This window comes from Lathamus discolor, chromosome 3 (genome assembly GCF_037157495.1).
Source record: "Lathamus discolor isolate bLatDis1 chromosome 3, bLatDis1.hap1, whole genome shotgun sequence".
Classification (NCBI taxonomy): domain Eukaryota; kingdom Metazoa; phylum Chordata; class Aves; order Psittaciformes; family Psittacidae; genus Lathamus; species Lathamus discolor.
The window spans coordinates 11,370,371-11,388,112 of NC_088886.1; the positions used below are offsets into that span (position 1 = coordinate 11,370,371).

General features: G+C 42.7%; 1 protein-coding gene across 1 annotated transcript; it reads left to right on the top strand.

The window, feature by feature from the left end:
* Nucleotides 1-9,394: 9,394 nt before the first annotated feature.
* IPP (intracisternal A particle-promoted polypeptide) lies at nt 9,395-16,673 on the top strand. The gene is made up of 8 exons (XM_065673461.1): nt 9,395-9,735; nt 9,901-10,332; nt 10,632-10,787; nt 11,526-11,693; nt 12,484-12,621; nt 12,910-13,032; nt 13,707-13,927; nt 14,866-16,673. The coding sequence occupies exons 1-8, from the start codon at nt 9,438-9,440 to the stop codon at nt 15,088-15,090; spliced, it is 1,761 nt and encodes a 586-aa protein (XP_065529533.1). The 5' UTR covers nt 9,395-9,437; the 3' UTR covers nt 15,091-16,673.
* The last annotated feature ends 1,069 nt before the right edge of the window (nt 16,674-17,742 follow it).

The window sequence follows — 17,742 nt, forward strand, 5'->3', positions numbered from 1 at the left end:
CAGTCTTGATTTAAAATTCAAAATAACAGAGAATTGTCCAATTTGTTTCCTCAATGTTAAACATTATCCCTAATTTATCTTTCAGCCAGTGTGTTTTGCTAAAGTCTGTCGCGTTAAAGAGTTCTTCAGTAGCCAGCATTGATTTTCTGCTCATATACACTGCATCAAACCACTTCTTAGCAATTAGCTCTATCTCAGCTCTATTTAACTTATATATGTCATAAGACATTCCCTCTCTCCTTAAATGATACTTATGGTTCTCCTCTGTAGCTTCTCCAGTTACTAATATCTTCCCTAAATTGTACCAATCAAAGCCATATTCCAAGGCAGTGTTAAGGGTGACCTACAGACAGAGGACCATGTTCCTGCCTCTCTACACACTTCTGCAGCATCATTCTGATTCTCTGCATGACTCCAGTGTCCATGTGCTATGATTCCTCATTTTTTCTTGGCATTACTCTTTTCCACTATACAGCTCCCTGGTCCCAGGGGTGTGAACTGTGATCTCAGCTCTCAGGCTTATTGCTTTGAGCTTGGTTGTATTACAAATCCTTTGTGTGACTATGCCAACCTTCCTAACCCACTGTGTGTATCTGCTTTATACTCACAGTAACTTACATTTTAGACAATCTCTGTGTTACTCAGAAATGCTGTCAGTGGTGGTTTTACTCTTACAGAAAGGCTGGGATAGCTCAGATAAAGCAAAATGAAAAATAACACTAAAAATCATTATGAAGGTGAGTCAGGGAAAAGACAGCTCCACGTTGCTGATGGTTGCAGTCATCTTCAGCTGATGCTAACCTGATTTGGGAGATGCCTGCTGTGCATCACAGCTCAAAAGCACACCTCCTGCTTCTGGACCCATGCTGGCCCAGACAACTGAAATGTCTCTGTGTTTAGTGACACCAGACTCAACTAAGATCTTTATCAAAATGTCACAATGGTACATCAAATGCTTTGTGAAATATGTTGTGAAATATGTTCCTGCACTAATCTGTAGGAAACAGACTTGCAACCTTTATCAATAAATTAAAATGGATTTATCAACAAGGCAATGTTGATAAAAATAAAAATTATCACTAGTTATTGACTCATTTATGACCTGGCTGACTATCAGCTTTTGGACTGTGCTGCTTGGGACTGGTGTCACGTTAACCATAACTCAACTGCTGGGTCATCCTGCTTGCTCTGTTTATTTAATTTGCTTTCCTTAAACATTGGCACAGTACTATGAGACTTCTGAAATGTCACTGAAATGCCACAAGTTATTACAGATGAGGTCTCTGTTCTGTTCGTTCTGTCAGAGCTCTCTAGTATCGGTTATCTGAGCCTGCTGCTTTAAAATTATTAATGTTACTTATGATGATGAACCTCATCTTTAATTACTTGCAGGCTGGAAAGGATTTCATCATCCTTCTGTAATACAAATGCTTCTCTCTGCATATTTCAATACTAAGCATTATTAACAAAACTTGCCCACTGCATCTTGTGCCATTGCAAGGCTTTCTTCATCAGGTTACTCAGTGATTTTCACCTTCAGTTTAGCTGTTCCAGCCACAATTTCCTGGAGAATCTTTAGTCCTCAGCTTATTTTTATAGCTCATAATTCTCCGTGGATATTGATTGCAACATAGCTTCCTTTTTTAAAAAATAATAAGCATCAGTAATTATGGCATTTTCAACTTCTGTTGCATTTTTCATGTGTAGGTTTCACTCAGAACATTTTATAAATATTCATTAATCTTCAAAATATACCTGAGAAGAAAATAGGTAGTGAGAAGCAAACTGAGTCAGTGGGAGAGAGTCAGTAAGAGACTTATCTGATCATTGCAAGTATTACAGAACTAGGGCTAGCACAGACAAGTCCTGTTTCAGAGCCTTATTTCACACTGCAGATGGAGTTACGCTTTGTAAGGTGATCCTTATACAAAAGTTATGCAGAAATCATAGAATCACCAAATTGTTTAGGTTGGAAAAGACCCTTAGGATCACGGGGTGCAACCATTAACCTCGCACTGCCAAGTCCACCACTAAACATGTCCCTAAGTGTCACAGCTACACATCTTTTAAATACCTCAAGGGACAGTGACTCAACCACTTCCCTGGGCAGCCTCTTCCAGTGCTCAGCAACCCTTTTGGTGAAAAAGTTTTTCCCAATATCCAGTCTAAACCTCCCCTGGTGCAGCTTGAGGCTGTTTCCTCTTGTCTGGTTGCTTGTTCCTTGGGAGACTGACCCCCACTTCACTACAACCTCCTTTCAGGTAGTTGTAGAGAGGAGATAAGGTCTACCCTGAGCTTCCTTTTCTCCAGGCTGAACAACCCCAGTTCCCTCAGCCATTCCTCATCACACTTGTGCTCCAGGCCCTTCACCAGCTTCACTGCCCTTCTCTGGACACACTCCAGTATTTTATGAAATAAAATACTGCAAAAACCTGAGCATCCAAAAAATAGAACAAGTTATTAAACAATGCACTTTTATGTGCCTTGAGAGATAACAAAATTCTCAAATTCTCTCGTGAGACCTCACCTGGAGCATTGTGTACAGTTCTGGTGTCCTCAACATAAAAAGGACATGGAGCTGTTGGAACAAGTCCAGAGAAGGGCCACGAGGATGATCAGGGGACTGAAGCACCTCCCGTATGAAGACAGGCTGAGGAAGTTGGGGCTGTTCAGCCTGGAGAAGAGAAGGCTGCGTGGGGACCTCATAGCAGCCTTCCAGTACCTGAAGGGGGACTGTAAGAATGCTGGGGAGGGACTCTTCATTAGGGACTGTAGTGACGGGACAAGGGGTAACGGGCTAAAACTTAAACAAGGGGGAGTTTAGATTGGATATAAGGAAGAAGTTCTTTACTGTGAGGGTGGTGAGGCACTGGAATGGGTTGGCTGTGGAAGTTGTGAGTGCTCCATCCCTGGCAGTGTTCAAGGCCAGGTTGGACAGAGCCTTGGGTGACATGGTTTAGTGTGAGGTGTCCCTGCCCATGGCAGGGGGGTTGGAACTGGATGATCTTTATGGTCCTTTCCAACCCTAACTGTTCTACAATTCTATGATTCTAAAAATAATAATTGTTAGATTATTTAAAGCAAATAATGTCAAAACAGGCTGATTTCTCTTGCTGAGAAACAAGCAGCCACCAGAAAAAAAGGAAAGCTGTAGATGAGATGTGGCCTTATAAGGATTTTGGTAACATTTGATCTAACAGTCTGATAAGCAAACTGAGAAAACCAAAGTGCAAATGAAATCACCATAACACAGGTGCACAACTGGTTAAAAAAATACATTAAAGTATTACTGTGAGTATGTTGTCATTAAACTCAGACAGATCTTCTCTTAGGAATCGCAGAGGGTCTGTTCTGATTTTAGTCAATACTTCTGCTTACTCAGATGATGAAGTAGAGATTTCGCAAGCACTTTGAAAGACAAGATGAAAATAAAAACAATCTCTGACCAGAGAGCTAGTCAAGGCCTCCAAAGGTAAAATTCTGAAAACGGAAATGAACAATGCTGGGACTGAGGAAAGGTTAATCAAGGAAAAAAGTCATCCAGGGAAATACAAGACATGGGAAATACATGACAAGGGAACAGCAGAGCAGCCAAGGAGCTGGGACACATGGTAGAAATCTATGCAATTTACAGTTGAAATGTCATACTGAGGAAGTTTTACTCTTTTAAGTCTTCCGTATATGCGGAGCCCTGGAATTCCTGACTCACAAAGCAAGCAGATGTAAGACCTACAGACATCCTGCTAACAGTTACTCAGAGTTTGTGACGTATGTATCTCACATTCCACTGAGGTGCTGCTTCTGGAATGACCCCACTGCACACACAGGCTGTGGAATGTGGTGGGTATCAGGCAGAGTTTAACTTTATCCATCTTCTCAATGAAATCAACTCACAAGCTCTGTCAACACAAGTGTAATATATTCTAGGAGAGCAAACATGCTTCTGATATATAAATCTGATGACTATGTAAAATAAAGAGAATAGAATTAGCTGGATTTATGCACATTTTCTGGTTATTTTCCTTCCTTTTTCCTGTTCAAAAGGTTTTAATAACTTGAAGTCATTGGAAAAAAAAAAAAAAAGCCACATGCTGTAGACATCTCATGTGGCTCTTGTGTGTTTGCTCTTAACTCCACTTGTCTAAATAATTGTGTTCCCTTTTAGACAAGAACAGTTAAGAGTCCAAAAAGCATTAGGATTTGGATTACAATTTGAAACACTGCCAAGCTTTACAAATAGCAAGACTAAAGTCCCACGTGCCTGAAGACTGATAATTCTCAAGCACAACTCATTTTTCCTTTTCGCAAAAATCAGACCAGCACCTTTGATAAAATCGCTTTAGCAAACAGGTCTCATTCAGCACGAAGCTGCAGGACAATTCTACGTGTGAAAAAAAAGAGCCAAGCTTTCAAATCAGTCATCTACTTCAGAGAAGTGTGGGACACAGTTAGGATCAGACCCCAATAATCTGGCAGCTTTAAACCTCTGCAAGAAAAAGTTGCAGGGATCCCATAGCAGAGTTTTAACTCCTGAGAGAAATGAGAGCGGAAACTCTCACTGCTCACAGTTTTGAGTCTCTTTAGCTACTAAAAGCATATCTCTCCTGTGTCTGTTTTGATCACCAAGTGCTATCCGAGCCTTAGTATTCTTTTAGCCTCCTTCCTTGGAAATGCAGTGAGCTCTCTGTGGAGTTTGCCTTGGTTCCCCTCTCAGACAGCTGTGATTAATTCAGTGTTCAAGCTCTTGAGTTAATTCTCTCATTAGATCACTTTCCTTCTCCATGGAATGATTATTCCCACAGGAGAAATGAGAAAGACTGAAACAATATCATGCTAGTATCTGACACACTGCATCCAGGATGTTTACTTTAAATCAAATTGCCTGGAATTGCTCCAGATCTATGGCTTCAACACAAGAATCTTCTAACTGGTGGGGAACTGTAGCCATGCATGTTGCACAACATTTCCAGTGTCACTAGAATTCCTCCAAACTTCCTGCTAGGTAAGTGTACCTTCTCCACACAGGCAGGTCAGATGACACACTCATTTCATTGCTGGGGCATTCTTTAAGACTGGAAAATGGGCTTTCTTTTCTTTTTAATTACTTTTTATCATAGACCAGTCACCTTCCTACCCAACACCACTGTGAAGGTGAAGCCTGGAGCACACAGCAGTGAAATACTGCTAGTGCTCCTGAAATCACAAACCACTATGTGTGCATTACTCATTGGGAATGTTACATTCCCTCTGGAGGCTCTTGTAGCTCAGACATGCTCCCCACTTCTGCTGCCTGCCAAACGGCTTCCAGGGATATGGCTGGTCACTGGAGGGCATCACTGCAGTCAGCTGGACTCTAGCATAGCTTCTCAGTACCTTTGGTGCGAGGTGGATACTCAGGAGTTTCTCAATACTCAATTCGAGAATGTTAAACCTGCCTGGACTGACAAATCTGGTATCAGGCATTTACTTTAATATCATATTTACCTGAAACCATATTAAAAAGTAATAAAAATAATTACAAATATCAAAAGTTCACAAACGCTTCTAAAGATGAGGAGAATCATTCAGCATGGCACTTCAGTGAGCTTTACACTCTCCCCAGACATTAACAGTTCAGCCGAGTAATAGACAGAGCCATCACCACCTTGCTGGTAGTGTGAAAATGTAAAAGTTTTCACACAAGCTGTATATTCTGGGGCTGCCTATGCAGAAATACTGACTTTGAGGACGCCTCTTGCTCTCTGCTTTTGGGTAAATTCCAGTTCAAACCTCTACCTTATACACACACACATATAATCGTCAGGATTCATTAACCCCTACAAGAATGAAGGTAACAGCTCTTGGGGCTGGCCCAAACCTGTCAAGAGATGTTCTCCTGCCTGACTTAAGTCTGGAAAATGTGTTATGTCCCTGTGAAGCCTTTACCCATTATAATGGGAAATATTCTGACATCAAAGGGAGGTTTCTTCATCCATCGAAGCTTATATGTCACATAAAAACAGAAACTGACAACAGATTTATGCAGGTATCTAATTAGAATCTAGTGCCTGACACTAAAACCCTCTAATGGGTTTTGACTGAGTAGACAACATGATAACCAATCCCACTGGGGAGATAACGGGTTAACCACCATTGTCTCGAAAGTGCCCAGGGAGCCTCTTCTCCATGTTTCCTGAGTGTGAACTGCGGGATCCTCTCTCACCCTACCCCTACTAGGGCTGCAGATTCATCATGCAGCAAGTAACACCACTCCACTAAACTGTGCATCAACAGAGACTGCTGATCTGCATCATTGCCTTGGGCACGCAGTGGCATCTGGGGTAACTGGGACACTTAGGCTAACATCAGCTTTAACAGAGAGACGGTGTCTTGGAAGCTTAAGAGATGTAGTTGAGTGCACTACAGATATTTCTAGCCCCCACAGACTCTTAGTGGCTCTATACTTCTGCAATTTTAGCTTCCCTGGGAGAAGTTTGAATTCAAGTCCTTATGAAACTTAGGGCAATAGAGCAAAAATGGTTGTATCCTAGGAAGGTTTTGTGACCTGCACACCAAAACACAAAGTAAGCTCCTTTCCATTTTGGTGAGGTTGTCTGACACCTCTCTTCAGACAGGTCAAGTGCATTAAGCTGTAAGTAGTAACTACAATGGGTAATTAGTAATTAAAACAGCAACTGAGTGTTCTAATTAACTGACAGTACCATTGAAAGATTTTATCTAGCCGATGCCTTAGCAGAGAGGACAAAGTGCAGAGATACACAGCTGTTTGGAACGGGAAGTGAAGATTTCATACCCATTGAAACTGGTGGAGGAATTTGACCTGGCACATTCTGGTTGACTTTCATGGAAAGTGGCTCCCTATCACAAAACATCCCACAGGGTTTGTCGTACAAATAGTCAAGGCCTGAGTTTCATGGCTCCTCTGCAACAGAGAAGTAGCCAGGAGACAAGCCAAGTATGGTATGGATACTGCTTGACTAGTAAGTCAGAATGATCCCTAAAGCTATAGGTATAATGGAGAGGCTCATGACTAGAGGCACAACTGCACTTTTAAATAAGTTATTTTTCTTTTGGGTGTTTTTAAGACTAAAAGCCCTCTATCTTTATGGAGTTCAGGGAAAAAAAAAAAAAAAAAAGGTAGTGGGGGGAAAAAGCCCCAAACCAACAAAACTTTAGGTCTAACAAAGATCTTCCCGTGACAGAGGAGAACCACACATGAAACACGTTTTAACCACCCGTTTTTGTTGCATGCTCAGAATACCATCCTGTGGTAACAGCACCATCTGCAGGATTTGCGAGGGGAAGCACAGACATCTTAGCTCCGCAGAACAACTTCCAGGCATCTGGAAAGTTTTTGCTGAGAAGCCTTCAGCCAGGGAAATCTGAGCAGCATGGGCCTCATTGGGATAACACAGGGAGGACTGCAATGGTCCATGGCGCTCTGGCATAGCACAGGGGTTTTTCAAGATAAAGCCTAAATCACTTGTATTTTGTTACCTGTCCTATATGTCAGCCAGCATTCAGCTGGCTTATTGGCAAATATGTTAGGAGCCTATTAACTTCAAATTGAAGACATTTTTGATTCCTTCACTGTAGTTGGTGTTAGTTAATCAGAAAGCTCCTCATTACACAGTGCAATTTATCACTGTCAAAGCTACTGTTAGGCTTATTCTTGAAAATCTACAGCTCGTTTGGGAAATGCACAATAGTACATGAGACCATTAGCTCCATTTTGTACTGCTTCTGTACGGTTACGGAAGAAACACGCTGAAGCAGTGCCCTCTTCTGGAGGCAGAGCCGTTCAACCACATTAATACAGGATAGGACAGGCCTGCAGGGCAAAATTAGCAGTCTCAGCAACGCTATTTTGTGTCAGTAAATTTGGCTCTACGGTGTGAAATCCTGATCCAGGCCAAGTGTCTAACAGCTGACATCAGCCAGCCACTGAGCCACTGGCATTTAGGAGAATTCTAAGCCCTTTACTCACAGGCCACTTCCAATGAATAAAATGTCAGCATGAGAGGGGTCTGGGTTCTTTACTAATTCATCAACTAAAGGAAAATCCTAAAGCGTTTATTAGCCTAGCTTAAAATTTAGACTGAGTTATATCAGCATGCATCCAACTGTGCATGCTTGCAGAAACCTTATTTTCTATCTAGGTCACTATTGTCTGTGGGCATTTTTTTAAGACCAGCTCGAGCGGTAATGTTACCAGTCTATTGTCAAGAATGTAATGCTGATGAATGGAGAAACCACCAGTCCCCAGAGGGTACCATAATTCAGATTCCTTCCAGAAGCACGTTTAAAAGTTATTACAATGAAACAGAATCATGAGAAAAGCCTGAGGGGTCGTGACCATTGTAACTGTAAGCAGACATGTTCTTCTTTCCCAGTCTCACAGTAAATAGATATGGAAGTGTTCCAAGGGGCTCTCTGGTCGCTTTTTGCTTTGGCTGCATGTCATGTTGTGGAAAACCCAGGAGGGATGCTTTTCTCTCAGAATCAGTGCCAGATCTGCCAGACCCAGTGGCCGTGTGCATGTAACTCGGTATGTGATGCTCTTCCCTCACTCAGTGCTGAGGCATGCCGTGACTCTATGAATCACACAGACCGAGACGGAAGCATGCTCTGCCTCAGGATCAGTGCTGACCCCAGGGGCCATATGGTAGTGCTACAGGACACTGTGATGAATGAAACATTCGTGCTGGAATGACAAGGAAGGCCCAAACATGGCATGGTGCTAAAGGAAGGAGGGATGTGGGCTGGCTCAGCCTCCAGTCAGCTCTGGCTCCAAGGCCACAGGCCTGAGCTAACACAGGCAGTGTCTCCTGTCTCTGGGGTTCCCCCAGGCAGACGGCAGCTGTGGTTTCTCCCCAACACTGCCATGTTTCTCTCTCCCAAGCACAGGTTAAGGTGGCTGGGAAGCCAGTTCACAAAGCATACCTGAGGGGAATGTGATGGAGGGGCAGACTGTGTGACAGCTCATTCACCAGCTACCTCAGCACCAGCCACAGTGACCAAAGCTCTCAGGGGACCAGCTTCAACCACAGACAAGCAAGCTCCTCACAGAGCAGGCAGCACGCCCATGGTGTGGTGGCCAGAGGTGCCTGCGGAGGTGCGAACAGGCTCCACAGAGCCAAGCATGTAGATAAAGGCTCAGACAGACCTACCACCACTAGGGCAGGTCTGCTTCCAACACCCGCTGACCGAGAAAGGTACTCAACACACAGAACACCTCAGCAGAGGCTCTCTTGCGAAGCCCGCCATTACGAAACACCCCCACCTCAACGAAGCGAACCCCACTCCCGGCACCGCCGGCCTCCCCCCTCAGCGCATGCGCTGCGGGCCGGCTGAGCCGGGCTGCGAGGGCGGCAGTACGCATGCGCCAGAGCCGCCCCTCGGTAGGGGAGGGGGCTCCCGGCACCTCAGGGGCCGTGATGGCGGGCGCTGCGGTGGGGAAGGGCGGTGGGAGTTCCGTAAGCGCCGTCTCCGATCGGCACGCCCGCCTCCTCCTGGCCCAGATCAACCGGCTGCGGGCCGGACAGAGCTTCTGCGACGTGCGGCTCGAGGTGGGCCCGGAGGCGTTCGCCGTGCACCGCCTGGTGCTGGCGGCCAGCAGCCCCTACTTCGCGGCGCTCTTCGCGGGTGGCATGAAGGAGTCCGGCCGGGATGTGGTGCGGATCGCGGGGATCGAGGCGGACACCTTCCACACGCTCCTTGACTTCATCTACACAGGTAACGGTTGATGGGGGCGGCGGGGATCTTTTCCCCGACGGCCGGGCAGGATGATGGTTGCCCGACAGCCAGCCTGGGCACCCGCCGTGGCCATTTGTCCGATGGCAGGGCCTGGGTGCAGGCTGCCTGGCGGACACAGCCCCGCTGTCATGTGTGTGCCCGCAGGGGTGGTGAACATCGGGGAGCACAACGTTCAGGAGCTGATCGTCGCTGCTGACATGCTGCAGCTCACCGAGGTGGTGGAGCTCTGCTGCGAGTTCCTGAAGGGGCAGATCGACCCGCTGAACTGCATCGGCTTCTTCCAGTTCTCCGAGCAGGTCGCCTGTCACGACTTGATGGAGTTCACCGAGAGCTACATCCACGCACACTTCCTGGAGGTGCAGAGCGGGGAGGAGTTCCTGGCGCTGACAAAAGAGCAGCTGATTAAGATCCTGCGAAGTGAGGACCTGAGCATCGAGGATGAGTACCAGGTTTTCATAGCGGCAATGCAATGGATTTTGAAGGATGTGGGAAAAAGAAAGAAATATGTCGTAGAAGTACTGGAGCCTGTTCGATTCCCTCTGCTACCAGCACAAAGGCTATTAAAATACATAGAAAGTAAGTGAAAGAAGGAAAGAAGATCAGATGATTGTGTCTGAGCAAACCATGTGTTGTTCAGTTACTGGATTTAAATGGCTTTCTATAGATTAATAGTAGAATGAGTGACAAGACTTATTCTATAGCAAACAAGTTCTATTTTTTAACAAATAAGCACAGCTTGCTTTAAAAACAAGTCTTATAGAAGTAGGCAATCTTGATTTGCCTGCTTGTTTAGGAGAACATAATAACTTTTCAACAACTAAATTACCGTCTGTAACTTTTCACTGTGCCTTTTTTTTTGTTCTTATTTCCTCAAGGTATTCCAGATTTCAGCCTTCGGGTGGCCCTGCAAACCCTGCTGAAAGAATATTGTGAAGTCTGTAAATCTCCCAAAGAGAACAAGGTCAGCAGTTTTCTGCAAGCTTCTAAAGGTCGTCCCCGGAGGAAAGCCAGGAAGTACCTTTATGCAGTAGGTTAGAATGTGGCTGCTTGAACCTTGTTAAACAAGTGATGAAGTAGTATCTCGTATTACGGTATTGACGGAGATACTGGAATTTATTATTTTTAATCAAAAGATATAAAAATAGCGAAATGTTTCATCTGGCTGAGTTACCGTGTTAGCTGCTCTCTGCTTAGAATTACTCAGGAGTCCTGCGTTCACATTTCTTGTCAGTATGACATGGCATTCAAAGCTTAGATTTGTCTTTTAGAAATTATTTGCCTAGGATGGAAAGCTGCAAATCAGCAGAGGATTTGCCTGTGGTTCACTGCTGGAATGGTGTACACAAACTTGCTGCACTCCTTGTTTGTCTGAAGATTGAAGTTTTCTCTGTCCAGGATGCTTTGGTTCATGTGGTGGAATAATTGAAATTGCAAGTTTTCAGCAAAGCTGCAGCTATGTATTGGAAGGGAATGCTCTTGTTTCACCCTATGAAAAGTAACATTGGTTTAAGATAGCACATGCCGGTCTCTGTGTTTTGCTAAGAACACAAATGATATTTGTAGTGTTGAGGTACAGAGGCTCAGGCACAAGTTATGTGACTCCCCAGGCAACCATTCTTCCTTGTGTGCTGGAGAAACAATGCTCTTTGGAAAAATCCAGTTCCTACTGGAAGTGACTAATGAATGTTACTGTCATTTTTTTTTCTAATGGCTTAGATACAGGAGCATGGGAACCAGCAGGAAGCTCTTACTCAGCTGTTACTTTCTAGGCGGGTACACCCGACTGCAAGGAGGACGCTGGAGTGACAGTAGAGCCCTCAGCTGTGTGGAGCGATTTGACACATTCAGCCACTACTGGACCACAGTGTCGTCTCTCCACCAGGCCCGGAGTGGGCTCGGTGTGGCTGTGGTGGGAGGAATGGTTTATGCCATTGGAGGTAACAGCTGAAATATGCTTTCTTTCTAACATGGATACTAAAGAACTCTTCTTGTAAGTGGTTCTGAGAAACCCAAGAGTAGATAATACAACTTCTAGATATAACAATTGAGTTGGGGATTCTTCGTTCTCTATCATCACTGCTCTGCTTGGGCTCCTATGTTGGCCGTTTTTTACTAACCTGCTCTTCTCATGGTGGAGCAACTCACAGGTACGCATGTGGACATGCGCACATATGTTGAGATACATAGTATATAGTTGGATATTCTGTGGACTTTGTGTACCACCACTAGCAGCATTTCTTTTCTCACTTGTAGTTTAGCAGAAGTCCATAGCCTAAAAGGCAGTAGTACACGACAGACTACTTGTTGTCTGCCTACCTGGAAAGGCTTGTTATGTATGTTTGCTCAAGGAAGTGATGAGTAGCTCAGCTCTACCAGCCCATCATTAAAGAATGCCTATGTATGCTGTTTTTGTCATGGCGGAACATATTCTTTGGTCTTGAAAACACCAGGAGTTGTGCTACGGAGTAAAAAGTGTCTAGCACTGTGGTTGTCTGCCCCTCTGATGCTTTCAGTGATGTTTTGGGAAATTGTTGATGAGAGCTGTTCCTAGTGATGATTCAGTTCTGGGTATAAACAAAGCTTTTGCTACTTTGGCTGTTTGGTTAGCTAAAAGAAAGATCTTGTATTCAAATGTTGTCTGTCCTGGAAGGAGTTGAAGAATGCTTGTATACCTGCAGTGCAAAACGTTGCATTTCCCTTTTCTCTGTTCTTGGTCTTGTTATTCAGGTGAGAAGGACTCAATGATTTTTGACTGTACTGAATGTTATGATCCTGTTACTAAGCAGTGGACCACTGTGGCATCCATGAACCACCCTCGCTGTGGACTGGGAGTGTGCACATGCTATGGTGCTATCTATGCTTTGGGTAAGTTTTTGGGTTTTTCTAGGTGAAGTTAATTTTTAAAGCGTTAATTCGTGGAACTTGTAAATTGGTTTGATCTTAAATATTACATCTTGGTGTTGCAAATTTGCAAACTGAAGTTCTGAAAAACAGCTGTTTCCTTGAGCGTTAGCGTACCAAATCGTTGTGGATTAGTTGTCATTCAGTTATAACATATTTCTGTTCTGGAACAGTGTCCCATATGTCTAAAAATGCAGCTAACACACAGCTTCATGTCATTAAATTCTTTCCTGTGCTTGCTGTTATTTGCAGGAGGTTGGGTTGGAGCAGAGATTGGCAACACAATTGAAAGATTTGATCCAGAAGAAAATAGTTGGGATGTGGTGGGGAGCATGGCTGTGCCCCGTTACTACTTTGGCTGTTGTGAAATGCAAGGTGAATATTAAGTTTGTATCCATAAACAGTTCTGAGAGGCACTGGATTTTGAAGCTTTGTTTAATTTTTACTTTTGTCTCATACTGTGCTGTCAGTTGCACATGCTTGTGCCTCACTTATTTTTTCTCCTAATACCGTATTTTTAATTTTGCTGAATTGAAAGACTGTATGTAAAGTTCTTTCTGTCTTCTGCCTTTTATCTCATGGACACAGTTTTTATATGGCTGCTGGTATGGTTACCCAGCTAGTCTTTTAACAGTTGGTTATCCTTCCCAATACTGCTTTTATTTACCTTCCATACTTGCATTTGTTTGTGTTTCTTTGTGACAATCTGAAGAGCTGCCACACATCATTTTAAGACAGGCATGTCTAAAGACTTGATCTATAAGTGCGCTTATTAAGTATTTATTCCAAGCCTGGTCAGCAGTTGCAGCTTTCTGAATTCTCTCTGCCATAATTGATTAATTATTGCTTTCATCAGAGCTTTTAGTGCTTGAGCCTCAAAGTACTCATTTGAAAGTTCTATGTCTGTTGCTAATGGACAAATAGAGGATTTTTATCTGGCATTCTTAAGCCATCTTAATACTGGGCTGAAACTTGTATTGTGACAGACATTTTCTATCTTTCCAACCTTTGTATTATGAAACCTAACAGAGGAGAAACTGTTTCTACAGGTTTGATCTATGTTGTTGGTGGTATCAGCAATGAAGGAGTAGAGCTACGTTCTGTTGAAGTCTATGACCCAATATCTAAACGTTGGTCTGAGCTTGCTCCAATGGGCACCCGAAGAGCGTATCTCGGTGTAGCTGCTCTCAACGATTGTATCTATGCTGTGGGAGGCTGGAATGAAGCTCAGGATGCACTTACTACTGTGGAGAAATACTCCTTTGAAGAGGTATGGTAGAGTCCCTTTCTTTCACAAATGTAGATTGCATCAACTTTGTGTAAGATGCTCTATAGGGGGGCTATTTCCTTTCTTTAAAAAAAGTTGGGAGTTAGATTTCCTTTGCACTACTGGCTGCTAATCTGAGTGAAACCAAGCCTCAGTGACCTCAGGGGGTCTGTCTGTCCTAACCAGTCTGTAGAATGTTGCTATCTAGCTTGGTGGTGTGTTTACAAAGTTGCATGCAGGCTTTTGCAAAACTGAAAGCAAACCAATACTGATGATGCATGGATACACTGTCCTTTAGTAAATACATATTAGGGTTAAGATGGGGGATAGATTCCCCCTCTGCAATAGAATGATAATTGATCTGATTAGAGAAAAAGAAAGTCCCTGAAAAAGGAGGAGTTGCCCTGTGAAAAAAGTTGAGGATCTTTCTTCCACTTCAAAAGTGGTGTTTTCAGCATGGCTAGAAAAATCACTTTGAACACTTAAACTTTTGAATAAGATAAGAAATTGTTCCTGACTGCTATTGCTCATTTTCCTATGATGCTCTTTGGAGCAGTTGCTACTATTAAAAGCAAAACATAATCCAGTGTGCCATTCTGTTTTGCTTTTGTAATCGAATATAGTTTTCCTTATTTTCCACCTCAAACCGTGTACTAGTCTCTGTTTTGGAGACAGACTGCATCTTGCAGTGACTGAGGAAAGGGAGAGGAATTCTATACAGACACTATGTGACTTTTGTAACTAGCATGATTTGGACTGCTTGTGAAAGTGCTGTCATTCCAGTCTTGATAATCCTCTTGATTCTGTACACGTGCCACACCTGAGCCTATGAAGTGTATGTGTAGTGTTCTTTGTATATGTTTCGGTCTTTAAGCTTTAAACTTTTATCAGAATGGGGCTTGCACCAAAACTACTTGTTGACTATTTCACCATCTCATTAGGAAAAGTGGATTGAAGTTGCATCGATGAAGATACCAAGAGCTGGTGTCTGTGTTGTGGCTGTGAATGGATTTCTTTATGCCTCGGGAGGCCGAGCTCCCAGTCATGACTTCGCTGCTCCAGTAACCTCTGACTCTGTTGAAGTTTATAATCCTCATATGGACAGTTGGACTGAAATTGCCAACATGATCACCAGCCGCTGCGAAGGAGGTGTAGCTGTGCTGTAAAGCACAACAAAGAAAACTTATGCAAGGAATGAGTAAATCTGCCTCCTCAGATTTCTGGTTTCGTTGGTCAGAAACTTAACAAAGGAGCATCAGTAGAGACAGTGGAGAATTGGGTCAGAGGGCTTTTCCTGAGCAGAAGGAAATAATACAACTCTTGCCCTTCAGAGTAAATTGGCTTATCCGATGTCTGTCTCGGGAGGTATCCTGTTAAGAGTAGAAATGACTCTGACTCCATTTAGCTTACTGAAATAAGTGGTGAATATGCCCTGTAAGAATCTGAAGAAATCATTCCAGCATGTTAGGGGCAGTAATCAGATTGTTAACTCTGTAAGGTGCTAACATCTTTAGCTGCTTTTACAATCTGGAAGGAGATTACTGTAGACAGCTAGAAGTTACCTGTAGATAAGAACAGTTGGGCTACTTGGTTAGCATTAGTTGTCCTTTTCTGATGTGGGGGGGGAAAAAGGAAGATAACAGATGAGGAAGACTTGGTACCTCTACTTATGACCTCGATACATTCGAACCTCTTTGCTGCTGCTGGACATGATGGGCATTAAAATATGAATTGGATATTTACTTTCTGTCCACTTCACTGACTTGGATGGTGAGTGGCTCAGATTTTCATGTTTTGGAAGGTTATTCTTACAGTTCTAACAACGTCATTCCACTTCAGCGTAGGCTTTTCTTCGCAGTGGTATCAGTGATGACCTCCTTTTTAAGTTCTGAATTTTAAATGGAAATGCTATTCATTAGATTAGTTGTTCTCTTTAGGACTGCTCTTAATATAAAAATGTAGGGAAAGCCTTTTGCCTCCACCCCGTGTAGTTAAATGTGGTTTTATCCTGTGTGACACATGTGGAGGCTTGGCATTGCAATACATGCTGTTCTACAAGGTACATACCTCCACGTTTGCTACATCTTGTATCCTTCCTCTTCCAGACTTGAGCAAACGGAGGGTTTTGTGATAGAATTATTTGCATTCAGCATTGAAGTGGTGCTATTAGTGTGTTTTGTCTTAAGGAGTTTGTATTTAGCTTGGATACACTTAGTAGAGCAACACTAAGAGTTTGGAGTTATTTTATTTCTAGATTCATTTTATTAACATACTTGAAGTTGCTTTTTGCACAATCTGATTGCATTTTCTGCACAACTGTGGATGATTTGAATGGAGTCTGAAATAAGGCTGCTTGAACTTTGATAGTGTTATTCTAGAATACAAAACCACAACTGGAATGTCACAAAACAGGAAGCCTGCACTGTGTAGACAAAGGAGCATTCATGCTGTCTAAGTCAATATCCCCTCTGTAAAATTAACAAATAAATACATGAATAAAGTCCTTCAAGGTGAGCGTTGAAGGTACTGTAAGGATCTTGGTCTTACATTTTAACACAGGGTTGGGAGATTGCGAGACTGACACATGCTTGATGATGGAACATTTATTTTTCTGATGGTTCTAGGATCTTGTGTGTGCTTTTATTCAAAGACTTCTTACGTGTGTGAACTGATGTCTGTTCTCTCATATTTTTTTCCAATTTTAAACTTGTTTTAAATAGCTTTTCATAATAAAAGTACATTTTCAGAACTGACTGTGGAATGCTCTTTAGTAGGTTGGTTTCCTGTTACTGCCACTTTCATGTAATAGGTTCTTTTTTTTTACTGGAAATCCTATTTCCTTGTGGGACACTAGGAGAAGATAGATAGTTTATAGATGTGGACTATTTGAAAGTTGCAAGTAACACAGTAGTAGTAAAATAGACATGTATTTCTCCTCTTAGTATAAAATCACTCAGATTTCTTGGAAGCCTGGCTGCCTTGTCAACCCTGCAGCCTGCTCTAGGATTAAATGACAGATTTTATCTCATAGGCTTTCTTCTTTACTGTCAGGATCCCACATTGAACTATTTGAGGAACATGACTTTAGCTGTATTTTGTTTGGGAACTAGGAGTTCGCTTCTGATCTCTACCCATAAACTTCTTGGATCAGTGGAGCTTAAGGGGGTCTGCTGTTGCATGAAGTCACCTTCTCCATTTTTATAGTTGATTCCATCATGCTTGAATGAAACTTTGAAGTTGGTTATGTTCTCCGATACTCTGCACCTCTTTCCCTGAATTAAGGCAAAGATAGGTCCAAAGAAGAGTACTATCTTAAAAAAACACCATGTCTAAGTAAGAAAGACTAGAAGAACTGTTTTCATTCACAAACAGTTTTACTTCACAAACTCAGTTTTACTTCCTTTATATTCAGAGTGCTGAAATACATCACTGTTTCACACCTGAGATGCTGTTAACATGTAAAAGTTAACATGTTGCAGAAGTTAAGAGGCTCAGGTATATAGCTGCTATTTCAGCAATACCATAAAGAAGATGGCTCTCTTCAAGATAAACAGGTCTTCCTTCAGCACCTGTTCTTTGCAAACAGAATAGATACAAATTTTAAGTGCTTCACTCTGTATACAGCAACAGTATAGAATACTGCATTAAGAAAATGATGAGTATCTAAGTTTGTCCTAAGACTGCGTGTGGATGTCACTTTTCAGGTTTTTTTCTTGCAACTTATACTGTACATAAAAAATACTTAAAAAGTCAACAGTAAACATGCTGACATAAAATTCATAAGTTTCTCGAAATAGATGAGTCTAGAAAAGAAAATC

Bases quoted from the DNA above. Each gene is read 5' to 3' on its own strand.
- IPP (XM_065673461.1), top strand. From the start codon at position 9,438: ATGGCGGGCGCTGCGGTGGGGAAGGGCGGTGGGAGTTCCGTAAGCGCC. The intron at 10,333-10,631 runs GTAAGTGAAAGA...TATTTCCTCAAG, and splicing joins GCTATTAAAATACATAGAAA to GTATTCCAGATTTCAGCCTT. The intron at 13,928-14,865 runs GTATGGTAGAGT...CCATCTCATTAG, and splicing joins AGAAATACTCCTTTGAAGAG to GAAAAGTGGATTGAAGTTGC.